This window comes from Ovis aries, chromosome 2, assembly GCF_016772045.2.
Source record: "Ovis aries strain OAR_USU_Benz2616 breed Rambouillet chromosome 2, ARS-UI_Ramb_v3.0, whole genome shotgun sequence".
Lineage (NCBI taxonomy): Eukaryota > Metazoa > Chordata > Mammalia > Artiodactyla > Bovidae > Ovis > Ovis aries.
Window position 1 is genome coordinate 199,501,080 of NC_056055.1, and position 14,274 is coordinate 199,515,353.

Here is a 14,274-nt window from a genome sequence, read left to right on the forward strand (position 1 = left end):
TTTCTTCACATTATGAATGCAGGCAGCAAACCTTAGTGTTGGCAGAAATCACAGGCACATTCATGCCACGTTACAGTGGTGGCAGATAACACAAAATATTGATCAGGCTCACCATTATTTTTAAATTATGGCCATTATTAGATCTCCTACTGTATCTTACCATTTAAATGTGTTGATAAACACATATATTATTATATGAAAATTTTGATTCAATAACTATATTTCAAAATAATTGATTTCCATTTGAATCCTATATATTTTATTTAGAGCATTTCAAAACAGAATTCTGAGAAGTGGGCCAGGGCTTTCACCAGACACCGAAAAGGTCCATGGCACAGAAAAGGTGAAGAGGGTCTGGGGAGGCAAAGCCAGAGCATCTCCTACCAGAGCATTCACATCTTCTGTTTTGTGGATGAGCATCCGTATCTCCTCTGGATCACCGCTGAAGATTGCTTGGACCAGTGGTGGCTGTAAACACAGGAGAACTGGAATTAGAACTGTAATTAAATAACTGGACTGCACTCAGATGCAGATGGCTAGAAGATCTATTCCCCAAAAGTTTATTCAACAATTATCAATTGGCAGACAAAGATGAACATGGCCTGGGTCCACCCTTGCTCGAAGTCCAGCAGGGGAGTTATTTGCATCAAGAAATAACTATAATATGATTTGAAAGCCATGACAGACAGTCACATCTAATCTGGGGCTATGAGTGTAACACGAAAATCACCACTAGTTGAAAATGTCCTTGGATGGTCCTTAAATTACCTATCAAGCAAACTACCAAATCTGTGTTTTTGTGCATAGGGTCCCCTGCCATTCCCCAGCTTCTCATTAGACAATGCTCCTTGGACCTTTTAAACGATTCTGTTCCTAGAGGATGTCAGTGGCCATGTTTCTGGCCTCCTGAACACTTGTTTTTTGTCAAAGTTTGGAAAAGCCTTTAAACCATTCCCCTAACACTTCCCATAGCTTAGCCAATGAGCACTGAGTGTTTTAGAGGTGATTACTTAAAGTGTCTATCTACAATGCAAGAGACCTGGGTTCAATCCCTGAGTCAGGAAGATCTCCTGGAGAAGGAAATGGCAACCCACTCCAGTATTCTTGCCCAGAAAATCCCATGGACAGAGGAGCCTGGTGGACTACAGTCCATGGGATCACAAAGAGTTGGACACGACTGAGTGACTTCACTTCACTTCACTTTCCCATCTATTCAAAGTAAGTGGTATAACAGTGGGGTGGGGAGGAAGAAAGAGGCCTTACTGAACATGCATCATTGAACTCACCCAGATTAAACAAGCCCAACATGTGGTAGAAGGATTTATAAACTTGATGGAAAGCCAGCTGAAAGAAAAACTGGCTCTGCTTGGGTGGTAGGGTGAGAAAAGTGTCCAGAAAAGCTTCATGGAAGGCACCTTCATGAATGCCTTTGAGTTTGCAAAGAGGAGGAAGGATATGGTAGCCAGGGAATCAGTGTAGAAAGGTGTGGATATGCAAAGAACCTGATATGTTAGAAATGCTGCCATCAACCTGGTGACCAGGGTGTGGGAGAAAAGAGCAAAAGGGGTGGGCTCTGGGGTTGGTGTTGGGCTCCCCACCTGGTGAAGGATCCGGTTCAAAGCCAGTTCTGCCGCTTGCCAGTTACATGTTGAGCCCATTTCCTGTGCGTAATCTGGGGCCAAACATGATCTTTGTTGTCCAACCCATCAGAGGGTTGGTTTTAGGAACAACTGAGATAGTATATAGGAAAACCTTCTATAACCCCACATGCTGCGTGCTAATTCACTTCAGTCGTGTCTGACTCTTTGGGACTCCATGGACTGTAGCCCACCAGGCTCCTCTGTCCATGGGATTCTCCAGGGAAGAATACTGGAGTGGGTAGCCATACCCCTCTCCAGGGGATCCTTCCTGATGCAGGGAAGGAATCTAGGTCTCTTACGTCTCCTGCATTGGCAGGTGGGTTCTTTACCACTAGCACCACATGGGAAGCCATACAACCCTATCCAAATAACAGATGTTTTCACTAAGAAATATTTATGATGTCAATATGGAGTATTTGACAATTTTTTTTCCAAAGTTTAAAACCTTGGTAATAACACACATGCACACACAACACACATATATTTACTTATAAGTTTTGGAAATACTTTAGTCCTAGCAGGCAATTGGATGGTGGCAGTTTCCCAGACTTGTCTGATCATAAGTATCACCTAAGATGCTTACTAAAACAATATTCCCAGACCCTTTCCCTGGGGATTCTGGGCTGGGGTCAGAGAACCCAGACTTCTAATAATCATACACTTAGTTATTGGGAACTGTGAGCACTGACCTAAAGTGACACGGTTAGAATTATCTGCCTCAACCTCTCTGTAATCTATATGAAATTCCAAGTCCTGACTTTCCCTACAAACTTTCTTTTCTATTTTTTAACTTCCTGTTGCCTTTCTTACACATTTTAATGATGTTCCTTGTTATTTGAGGGGACTAATATAAGTATTGTCAGTAGAACATGGTAAGATTTAAGGAAACATTATATTTTTAAAAATGTTAGGGACTTCCCTGGTGGCCCAAAGGTTAAGACTCTGTGCTCCCAATACAGGGGACACAGGTTCAATCCCTGGTAGGAAAACTAAGATATCTCATGATGCAGTGCGTGGCAAAAAAAATATATTAAATTGCAGATAAGCATTACCACCTGTCAGGAATTTGTCCACAGTTTTCCCTCAGCCATCAAAGTTTCCAGCAAGTAGACAGATGTATATCTCTTTTTGGTCCCAAATATTCTCTTAATCCTATCTTCTCGCCAAGGTATCTGATTCAAAGATAGTTCCTCAAATTACTAACAATTAAGTAGCAGGAAAGAAGTCTTGAAAAGAATGCACGTTTGACCAGTTGGTGTGAGCTGGCACTCTGCCCAAGATAATAAGTTGCTTCCCTACACTTGCTGACTACCTGCCACGTCTCCAGACACCCTGCCTCATGGCAAGGACCATATTTCAAGTAAAACAGACAGTCATATAAAGTCAGAATTTCAACAAAAATATCTGACTCTGGCATATCTACTTCATAATTCTCTATCTGCTGTGCCTATTGCCAAATGCTTGTGCATATTTTTCTGCCCTTTTGAACCTTAAGAGAAAGCAAATACCAAACCCCAATAACCGAGGGATGACAAGCAGAGGCAGATGAGATTTTAGTGTTGAGTCAACAGTGATCAGTCAACAGTTGAGAAGTTAAGATTCTGAGAAACAAATCCACCCCAGTTTAATGCACCACTGGTAAGTCACTTTAAGGAAACCCAGCTAGATAAGCAAAGCTTCTCTTCACTCTTGAGTGAAAGAATGCACACAGATATTCAGTCCTCACACCACTCAAGAAAGGCAAGGGTTCCAAGCTATGGCTGGAATGTACCCAAGGAGAGCCACCCTGCAAAGCTGCCAGACAAGGATGCCAGCACAGCCCTCAGCAGGGAGTGGTGTGTGGAGCTTTCCAAACACTTCCAGGCCCAGTCCCTGAGACCCACTGGAAGGTTATCATCAATGCAGAGAATTCCCAGCAGAAAATAGTATGCATACTTCCTCAATGCCTCCCAGTCTCAATCTGCTAAAAGCTGCTTTGGGGAGTATTGTCAATGCTCAGAATTCCTAGTATCCATTGGGAAGAAGCTGACAATTGTAACTCTCTCAGTCACATGTATACATGAATAAACCCACATATACATGGCTACATTTTGCCCATGTATGTACTCATCTGCATCTACATTCACGTCTGTATGCACAGAGATACATGCTGATGGACACACAAATCCCTCCCACTCCCTGTGGAATAGAAAAGTGCCAGTTCTCCAAAGTCTTGCTAACTGGACATTTCTGCCCCAGCTGGGCTGTGTGGCCACTGTGACATCATTGTTTTCACAACTGTGAATCCAGGCACTATGAAATTCCAAATCAGATCTTTACACACATGCTTTGCCATGTGTTTGCACGGATGAAGTTCTTGAACTAAATTTCTATAACTCTTGAGCTAGTGGTACTTCTCTAAAAAAAAAAAACACAAAAAGCAGTACAGGCATTTCTTTTTTTCTCTACACTTCCGAATAAAACATACCCATATAACACTTTGACATTCCCTTTTGTTGGAATTTTAATTGGATCCTACTGTTTTATGTTTCCCTAGCATATTAAAAAGCAGAGACATTACTTTGCCAACAAAGGTCTGTCTAGTCAAGGCTACGGTCATGTAGGGATGTGAGAGTTGGACTGTGAAGAAAGCTGAGGGCCGAAGAATTGATGCTTTTGAACTGTGGTGTTGGAGAAGACTCTTGAGAGTCCCTTGGACTGCAAGGAGATCCAACCAGCCCATCCTAAAGGAAATCAGTCCTGGGTGTTCCTTGGAAGGAATGATGCTAAAGCTGAAACTCCAATACTTTGGCCACCTCACGTGAAGAGTTGACTCATTGGAAAAGACCCTGATGTTGGGAGGGATTGGGGGCAGGAGGAGGAGATGACAGAGGATGAGATGGCTGGACGACATCACGGACTCAATGGACATGAGTTTGAGTAAACTCCGGGAGTTGGTGATGGACAGGGAGGCCTGGCGTGCTGCAATTCATGGGGTCGCAAAGAGTTGGACACGAATGAGCGACTGAACTGAACTGAACTGAGGCAAACACTTGCCTTGAGAATAAATATTTGGGAAAAGATACATCTAAATTCTGTCTCTATTACATGACTTTAAAAAAGAGTGACTATTCTAATTACAGTACTCTTGTTCATAAATACCAAGTACTTATACTCTGTTGACTATTTATTTGGAAATCACTGTATCTTTTGCCTTGACCTTGATAGGGCCTTCCATGCAAAAGAACAGAGTCCCAAGCCTTGGCATGAACAAGAATTTTTTTTAGAATTTTCACCCATTTCAATGCTAGCATATACAAAATACAAGTGCTTTGTGTGCAAATTTGAATAAATACATTTTTAACAAGGGTCAGAGCTGTGAAAAACAAATAGTGGCAGGAAAAAGAGAAAGATTCTGATGTCATGAAACCACTGGTTATCAATCCCTAAAGAAATTTAAATTCTTAAAGAGAGATTTGCAGCTTCAGTTACCAGAATTGTTTTAGCATGTTTAGCAGCTGTAGATTGGAAACGATTTCCATGTGCTGTGGATACTGGCACAGTCCCTCATGTAGATTCAGAAGGATACTTCCTGGGCTTGCTTAACCAATGGCACAAGTGGGGGTCAATATTCAGATGATACCTTTCCTTGTCTTTCAATACCACCAACTACCAGCACTCTACTGGTAGAAGAGTGAACTGGTAGGGCTGTTCACACTTGCCAGAAGTGTGAACAGCTGCCTTCTAGAGGTGACTGTCTGCCAGCCTGATGACATTTGACCCCTCTAAGACAGAAGAGCAGAGCAGAAGCCCCTTGAATTTGGCAACCATTATGAGCAATGTGGCCATTGCTGACATTAGAACTAAACATTTATCCGCAAAAAGCCACTTTCACTTTCACTACCCACATCCCTATCAGACCACCCACTACAGTATTTTTCTATTTTATTCTGTCTTTGAGAACAAATGAGGAAAATATCCAATTCCCAAATAGAAGACGCTAAATCAAAAAACGTACTAACAGTATTCTCAAACTGTGAAGTAGAGTAACAATTCCACTAGGGGGAGCAAGAAGGTAATTTGTTACCTGGGAGGTAAGAGTAAATATTCAAGTTGTGTCATTAAGGTAGCTGGAGGATCCGTTTTATTCAAGACATGAAAGGATTCAAGCTTCTGGGAGAATTCTTAGAAAAAAGTAAATACAACCTGCATTATACCCCAAAACAAAAATTTTTTAAACTTTCCTATTGATCCCTGAGGGTCCAGGTTTTTAGGAAGAATAAAGCTATTTAAAACCCAGGTGTTAAAGAATTATTTTCTTCACGTACAAAATCCAATTATTTCCTCAACTGCACTTTTTAAAAGTGCTGCTAGTGGTATCAGATATGCCACTGGCTTAGGAATAAAGTTCAACTATGAGGAAAGCACAGTTGACTTAAAGGATCCACTCCGTCCTGTCTTGCAATGACAGATCCCCATTGGTTAGCACTCTCCAAAATCTTCTATTGAAACTAACAGTTTGATTTTAGCTAAAACCACTGTATAGTGCATTTCGCTTTGTCAGAGCTGCATATTCTTTTCTAATATGTTGGCTTTGGAAGATAAGCAGAGTGATAGAGGCTGTCGCTGAGCATCTGAAAATATAGCCCATGGTAGGAAGTCCAAGAAGATGCTCAGCATTACATTCCAAGTTGTTGGCGTGCTGTTTGTCTTTTTCTGATTAGGCTGAATAAGTAAAGATTCCAAGTCTAAATGAAAACATCTTGCATTCTAATCAAGAGTGAGTTTTGGGAATCAATCAACAGCCAAGAGGGAAAAATGATATTCCTAAACATCTGTCCACACTTAAGTATTCTGAGTACAGTATGTCATTAAAGCAGGATGGGAGCATGTTATTAGTAGCTAATAGCTGATATAGCAATAATCTGACCATGTGAAACCATCAACTTATATGAACATGCTGAAACACTTCATTAGGTAACAACTGGTTTTTGTGTGAGGCAGTGCTTGCATTTTTACAAAAGGATAATAAAAATTTGCTCGAGTCACTAGATTTAATGGACAGAACTTGTTAGCTCTATTCATGTGGGTCCTGCCTGCTGCATGATCTGCTGACAGAGTGCCATTGAGTGATTCTTGAATATAGATCACTCCTTATTTGGGGAGAAGTTCACTCCATCACAGAAAGACAATGATGATCGTAAAAGCAAAATGATGATCTGTTTCCCTTAAGAACTGTACAAAATACACTGAGTCCTCATAAACATTTTTAATGCAAGACTACATGACTGAAAATGTCTCCTACAAACTGCCACAAAGTGTCTATAATATTTCCAATTTTTTATTAAAAACAGAAAAAAGCATAAAACTCAAAGTATCAGTAATACTCTATTGTAGAGATTTATTAACTTTACACTTGTGAAAGAAGAACTACAGTTAATCAGAAAATGGAAAAATTAATTTATCCATCCTTTTCCAAAATGATTATGACACATAGGCATTGACTATGATAGAATTATTCAAGGACCAGTTATTCAGTTTCTGGAACATTCATTTCCTTTGCCTCACCTTCCTTTCTTGAGATCCTCCTTAAAGAGAGATCTCTCTGCTCTTTAAGAGTGCTTATTAGCACCTTCACCAGAGGAGCGCTGGCTGGAGGAAAAATGAAACCCAAGCATGCCAACTTTGCTACTAGATACTTACAAAAGGTCAGGTAAAAGGAAATGATGAAACAACGGTAACCGTAAGCTTGAAATCTGGAAGCAATGTTGATTTTTACAGACCTGAGATCTCTCTCTCTTCTGCCACAGGAGGGAAACTCATGTATGGTATCAGAGAGACTTTGAGCTAAATCTTAGCCATGGTTTCCTCATCTATAATACAGGGTCATGTGATGATGATGACTCTGTTTTATAGATGAGGAAACCACAAGCAAGGCTCCAATAGTACACAAACCGAGAACTTCCAGATGTTCAAGCTGGATTTAGAAAAGGTAGAGGAACAAGAGATCAAATTGCCAACATCCGTTGGATCATAGAAAAAGCGACAGAGTTCCAGAAAAACATCCATTTCTGCTTCGTGGACTACACCAAAGCCTTCAACTGTGTGGATCACAACAAACTGTGGAAAATTCTTAAAGAGATGGGAATACCAGACCACCTTACCTGCCTCCTGAGAAATCTGTATGCAGGTCCAGAAGCAACAGTTAGAACTGGACATGGAACAACAGACTGGTTCCAAACAGGTAAAGGAGTACGTCAAGGCTGTATATTGTCACCCTGCTTATTTAACTTATATGCAGAGTACATCATGAGAAACACTGGGCTGGATGAAATACAAGCTGGAATCAAGATTGCTGCAAGAAATATCAATAACCTCAGATATGCAGATGACACCACCCTTATGGCAGAAAGCGAAGAACAACTAAAGAGCCTCTTGATAAAAGTAAACAAGGACAGGGAAAAAGCTGGCTTAAAACTCAACATTTAAAAAACTAAGATCATGGCATCTGGTCCCATCACTTCATGGCAAATAAATGGGGAAACAATGGAAAGAGTGACACACTTTATTTTCTTGGGCTCCAAGATCACTGCAGATGGTGACTGCAGCCATGAAATTAAAAGATGCTTACTCCTTGGAAGAAAAGCTATGACCAACCTAGACGCATATTAAAAAGCAGAGACATTACTTTGTCAACAAAGGTCCATCTAGTCAAAGCTATGGTTTTTCCAGTAGTCATGTATTGGTGTTAAGAGTTGAACCATAAAGAAAGCTGAGCGCCAAAGAACTGATGTTTTTGAACTATGGTGTTGGAGAAGACTCTTGAGAGTCTCTTGGACTGCAAGGAGAGCCAACCAGTCCATCCTAAAGGAAATCAGTCCTGAATATTCATTGGAAGGACTGATGCTGAAGTTGAAGCTCCAATCCTTTGGCCACCTGATGTGAAGAACCAACAGTGGAAAAGACCCTGATGCTGGGAAAGACTGAAGGCAGGAGGAGAAGAGGTTGACGAAGGATGAGATGGTTGCATGGCATCACCGACTGGATGGACATGAGTTTGAGCAAGCTCTGGGAGTTGGTGATGGACAACGGAAGCCTGGTGAGCTACAGCCCATGGGTCGTAAAGAGTCGGACGTGACTGAGCAACTGAACTCAACTGAGCCATTTTATAAGATACGTTTAAGAAATGACATAACATATGCCATATCTCCTGTACAAGGCCAATGCTCAATAAAAAATAGTGATTCGTCTTGATTTTTGAGGTAATAAGCTCAAAAACTTTCACAGACAAGTGCATGGGATTCAGGGAGATTTCCTTAAAAATTACAGAGCAAATAAATCAAGTTAGGATTATAATCCACTTAAGACCACCAGCAAAGCAGAGGGACCCTTCATACTGGGGAAAAAAGTATTTATTTATAGGAAAGGGAGAAAGAACCACACTGAGTCTGATTTGGCCTTTGTTATCCTGGGCAACCTCAAAACTGCTGCACAGACTCACTGTACTCAGAGGTCTAATCTATAAAACCAAAATAACAGCGACTCACCTGAATAATACATCATCTCTCTTGACTCATCCAGCTGTGCCCCATATTTATGTCTTCTGGATGGGACATGAACCTTTACTGTTTAAGGTTATTATAAACAAACATGGTTTCACTTTCCTTTATATTTTCCTAATGGTCATAAAGGAGATTAATTCCCTGTTTGGAGCTGTGAAGGGGGTCAAGTGATTTGCCTGTTAGTGGCAAAGTTGAGACTAGAATTTAGTTTTTCAGATTCTCTCAGTTCAGTACTTTCTCTCTCACATGTCATATTAATACAATAAATATAAAATAAATATATTATATATAAGACTTCCCTGGAGGCTCAGATGGTAAAGCATCTGCCTACAATGCGGGAGACCCGGGTTCAATCCCTAGGTCGGGAAGATCCCCTGGAGAAGGAAATGGCAACCCACCCCAGTACTCTTGCCTGGAAAATCCCATGGACAGAGGAGCGTGGTAGGCTACAGTCCATAGGGTCACAAAGAGTCGGACACGACTGAGCAACTTCACTTTCACTTTCCCAAAAACAGTTGGAATAATCCTCCCACTCATTAGCAGGGTTTTGGCTGGGTTCGAGTCCCAGCCATGAGGGTTCCAGTCCCAATCTGAGCTAAATGGTTTCATGTCTAGTGGTGAAAATAAAGTCCGATGATATAAGAACCAGTGATTCAGCCTCAATTTCAATGAACTTTCTATGGAGAAATATTACAACTTTACAACTCACTAAGGGAAAATATCATAGCATTTCTCTATATGTGTGTGTATATACACCATATAATGACTATATATGTGTATATATTTCTAGATACAGTACTCCCAACACAATGACTAACAATGAAACAATCTTGCCAAAAGTTAGAAAACAAATAGGAACAATCTCAAACCTGAATTCTGAGAAAGAATGAGAAGGGAGGTGTAAGCTAGATTTTGAATGAGACTGTGGAGACTGTGGAGAGTACATCTTTCATGCTGGAGAACTGTAGACAATGAGGTTAGAAAAAGCAACAGAGTTGAGGGAGCACAATGCCAGCAGAAGGAGTTTTAACCTAATCTTCTGAGCAAACAGGAACTGAAGGTCTTGAGCAAGAAAACGGCACAGTCTTTGCAGTTAATCTGGCCACATTGTGGGTGGGCGTTCAAGGAGAAGAAGGAGTTAAGAGAACCCAGTTAGAACACTATCACGGCAATCCGGGCATCCCAGGGGAGAGCTTTCCCATCTCCATGTATCTTGGGCTCCCCAGTTACAGCTTACAGGGAAACAGTGGAAACGACAGATTCTGTTTTTACTTCTTTGATGTTGCTCTATTCCTGGATGCAAATTTGGCTCCACATCTTGGCAATGTTCCTCTCTTCTTTATATATAGCCCAAATCTCTTGCCCCCAACACACTCCTGCTTCCAGGTGAAATCGAGGTTACTCCCTTTAGTTCCTGGAACACTTCCATCTCCACCCCAACAGAACCTCCATGGAAATAAGTTCTGTTTTGTCAGACTTGTCACTTGAGCACTGAATTTAAATCATAGCATTTCAAAAATAGGCCACAACCATAAAGAGAAAAGCAAAGCAAAACAACACAGACATACTTTGCCAAATGCCATATTTGTATTGGGATCTGCTGCCAATTACCCACATCTTTCTTCACTCTGTCTAGTTTGAAATGGCTTGAGATCAAATCTCAACTTTAGCTAAGTTAATTAAACAGTGTTCAGGAGTTAACATTTAAAGAAAGTTATTTTAAGTAAGAGCACAATAGATCCAAGAGGTTAGCGTATGCAGCATATTTAAACCAATGTAATTTTGGTGAAACAGAAAGAATAACAATATACTTCTACAACAGTTTCCTGTTTTGAGAAATTTCTATAGAGGTTTTATTTCCTATCTTAGTTTTGTTAACATTCTTTGTATAACTATATCTTATAGCATATTGAATTTATGTGGTTTTAAATACAACCAGTGCTTTTAAAATGTTAATCACTGAAATGAAAGCTATTTCAGTGATCTTTGTGGAGGAAAAACATATATATGGCCAGAAGATTATTTTCTAGGGTAGAAAGTGTATTCAGTGTAATTTCTTTGTTCAGATACAGAAAGTGGTTCTCAGTTTTAGGATGCATTGTACAAGCACAACTATTTTACTAATATCTGATATATACATTCCTTATCATAATAAGGGCGGTGATAAAATAGTATTATTAAAGAAAAAATATGACAGAACATAAATTACAGTAATATTCTCTTGTGATCTAGAGTAATTATAACTTGAGAATTATTAGCAATTGGAAGCTAAATAAACCAATTCAATCATCCTTTAAAAACAAAATCAATGTGGAGAAATAAAAGGCATTCAGCAGGAAGGCGGCAATTTCTTGTTATATTTGGAGGAGGGTAGAATGACCACATTATGAGATATAATGAATTAACTCAATCACATAAAATTATTCAACTCAATAACCTAAAGTTATTCATGGCTCAGGCAAATTCCAAATCGGGTTTGTCTAATTTGTTAGAACCTGAATTCTCTCAAAAGTCACCTTTTGCCCAGTTAAGTCTTTCCAAAGTCCACAGGAATTTCCTTTTAAATCTCTCCTTCCTTTTTGTAGTTCTTTTTCTTTGAATTACACAGAATTCCTTGGAAAGGAAGACAGCAGTGAAACTCTCACTACTTCTCCACACGGAGCCAGATGGGAGATTATGGAGACGTGCAAAATGGAGTCACCTTCCTGGCCGTGGCTGTTCAAATCCAGGGCAGAGCATTGACCTGGACCTCCACTAGTCTCTGCCCGAGATGCCTGGAGGGTCCCCTGCTGCCCATGAAACCAGGAAGGTTACAAGGAATGCAAATCAAATAGGGACCCTGTCAGGGTAGTCTTCCAGGAAGCATCTTTCCACTTTCCCCATCCGATGTCATAGCAAGGGCATTCCGTGACAGATATCAAAGGGAAATGATAAGATAGCAGGAAGAAAAGAGTCCAAGAGACTGGAAAACATTAGATAATATAAAATGGGAACTTTTGCACAAATGAAGAATCATATCGTATTTCCTTGTTGGGATACTAACTCTCTTCATATTTCCTTTGTTTCTCTGCACAGCACCCCACCAACAAGAAATGAATGAAATTAAAAAAAAATTAATCTGAAAAAAAAAATTAATCTGGTACATTTCAGATAATAATTACATTCAATTCAACAAAGAATGATTAAACGTTAAGAAATGTACCAAGGGTAACAAATCCTGACACTGAGATACGCCAGTTTCTTCCTTGATGAAATTACCAAGGTGGAAAGGGAAGAATACAACTTGAATGTAAGGTAGATACCATAGGAGAAGTACATGAAGAAGGGGGAGAGGTCGCATTTGGCTTCCTGAAAGATGTGGCCTTTGAAATACAGGTTGGAAAGGATTTAAACAGGCAGAGATGGATGAAAAGGGGAGGGAGTGCTCCTACCTCAGAAGAGCATGAGCGGAAGACTAAGCATGGACGGGGAACAGGCTTACACAGCTGGAGCCTGGGAGACGAGGTAGACTGAAGTGCACTGGGCTCCTATGCAAGGAGGCTCTGCATACCAGGTCTAGAGATCTGGACTCTTCTTTACAGCTGGGGAGTCATATATGTTTTTGAGCAGGGGAATTATCTAAGAGTTGTGCTTTCAAACAATCACTCTGGAAATGGATTTATATGATAAATTGGAAGAAAAGACCAGAGAAGTTAAGTTAGGAGACCACAACAGGCTGGCCAATAGGGCCTGGGGTTGGCGTCCCTCAGCTCTTTCACCTATTAGTTCCTAAAAACTATCTCCACCTTTAATGCAACAAGAGCTAGCCAGCTCCAGCATGGCGGTCTCCAATCAGAAAGACTCTCATCAACTTCCCAGGTGAAATGCAGGGCTCTAGAGCGGAGTTGCCCTGGTCATCTGCAGAGGAGTGGCAGAAATTCTGTAGCATTCGCTTTCTTTACCTTTCCACTTGTGCAAGCATGTCCAGTTGCCTACTCTGTTCTCTTCAGCTCTGGGACAGGAAGTTCCTAGGGCTCTTAAGTCTGTTAGCATCCTGCATCTGAACAACGTGCTACTTCTCTCCCCTCTCCACCACAGAAACCAGAGCATCATGCTTTCGGTTTTGGTGCTACATTTGTAATTTAGGTTTTAGTGAAAAAAGAAGTTATCTTTATATCATAAGCTCAAAAAAAACAAAAATGAAAAAGTCTCAAATATAAGGCTGCCTTTATTTCCTAGTTCTAAAATTTAGTCAAAGAATAAAATTCATTTTTTTTCAATCATGCAAAGGGTAAAAAATAGAAGTATTACAAGAAAGGGACTTTCTAACACATAAACATCTCTGTGCATTTGTTCTTTGTCTTATATTTGCTGATATTTGATGTTAGTAGCTCTCTTGTTGCAGCAACACGAAGACAGCAGTAACAATCTAATGTGTATCCTTCCACATCTTTCCCCAAGTCCTTGCTGATATATCAAAATATAGATACAGATATAGGAGGCAACAGAGTTATCTCAAAGGTAGGATTTTTACTGTTCCCGTATCTTCGTATTTACAAGAACAATAATACAATGAGGACATCCCCCAAGTCACCAGCTATAGAATTAACTCATTTCTTTTCATAGCTATATAGCACTCCACAATAGGGACAGAACACAATATATTCCATTATTCTCATGGCTGGGCATTCAGGTTGTTACTGGTTGATGCCACAACCAACAGCCTCTCAGTATTTATCCTTATGCTGCTGCTTATGCTGCTGCTAAGTCGCTTCAGTCGTGTCCGACTCTGTGCGACTCCATAGACACCAGGCTCCCCCGGCCCTGGGATTCTCCAGGCAAGAACACTGGAGTGGGTTGCCATTTCCTTCTCCAATGCATGAAAGTGAACAGTGAAAGTGAAGTCGCTCAGTCGTGTCCGACTCTTAGTGACCCCATGGACTGCAGCCTACCAGGCTCCTCCATCCATGGGATTTTCCAGGCAAGAGTACTGCAGTGGGGTGCCATTGCCTTCTCTGAGTATCTATCCTAGCCAGTGCATTTCACAGAAAAGTGCTACCAGAGCCGAAAGCATTCTCCGAGGACCCACTAGAGTGCCTGAGAACTATGAATGG

At 40.7% G+C, this 14,274-nt stretch overlaps 1 protein-coding gene across 7 annotated transcripts in view; it reads right to left on the bottom strand.

Moving 5' to 3' along the window:
• Positions 1–14,274, bottom strand: part of ANKRD44 (ankyrin repeat domain 44) — a 313,666-nt gene that overhangs the window by 188,695 nt on the left and 110,697 nt on the right. For all 7 annotated transcript variants that reach the window (XM_027965056.2, XM_027965055.2, XM_042244028.2 and 4 more), the window contains exon 2: positions 385–468. In XM_027965056.2, the coding sequence (XP_027820857.1) occupies positions 385–468 (84 nt within the window). The remainder of the gene's footprint in view (positions 1–384; positions 469–14,274) is intronic.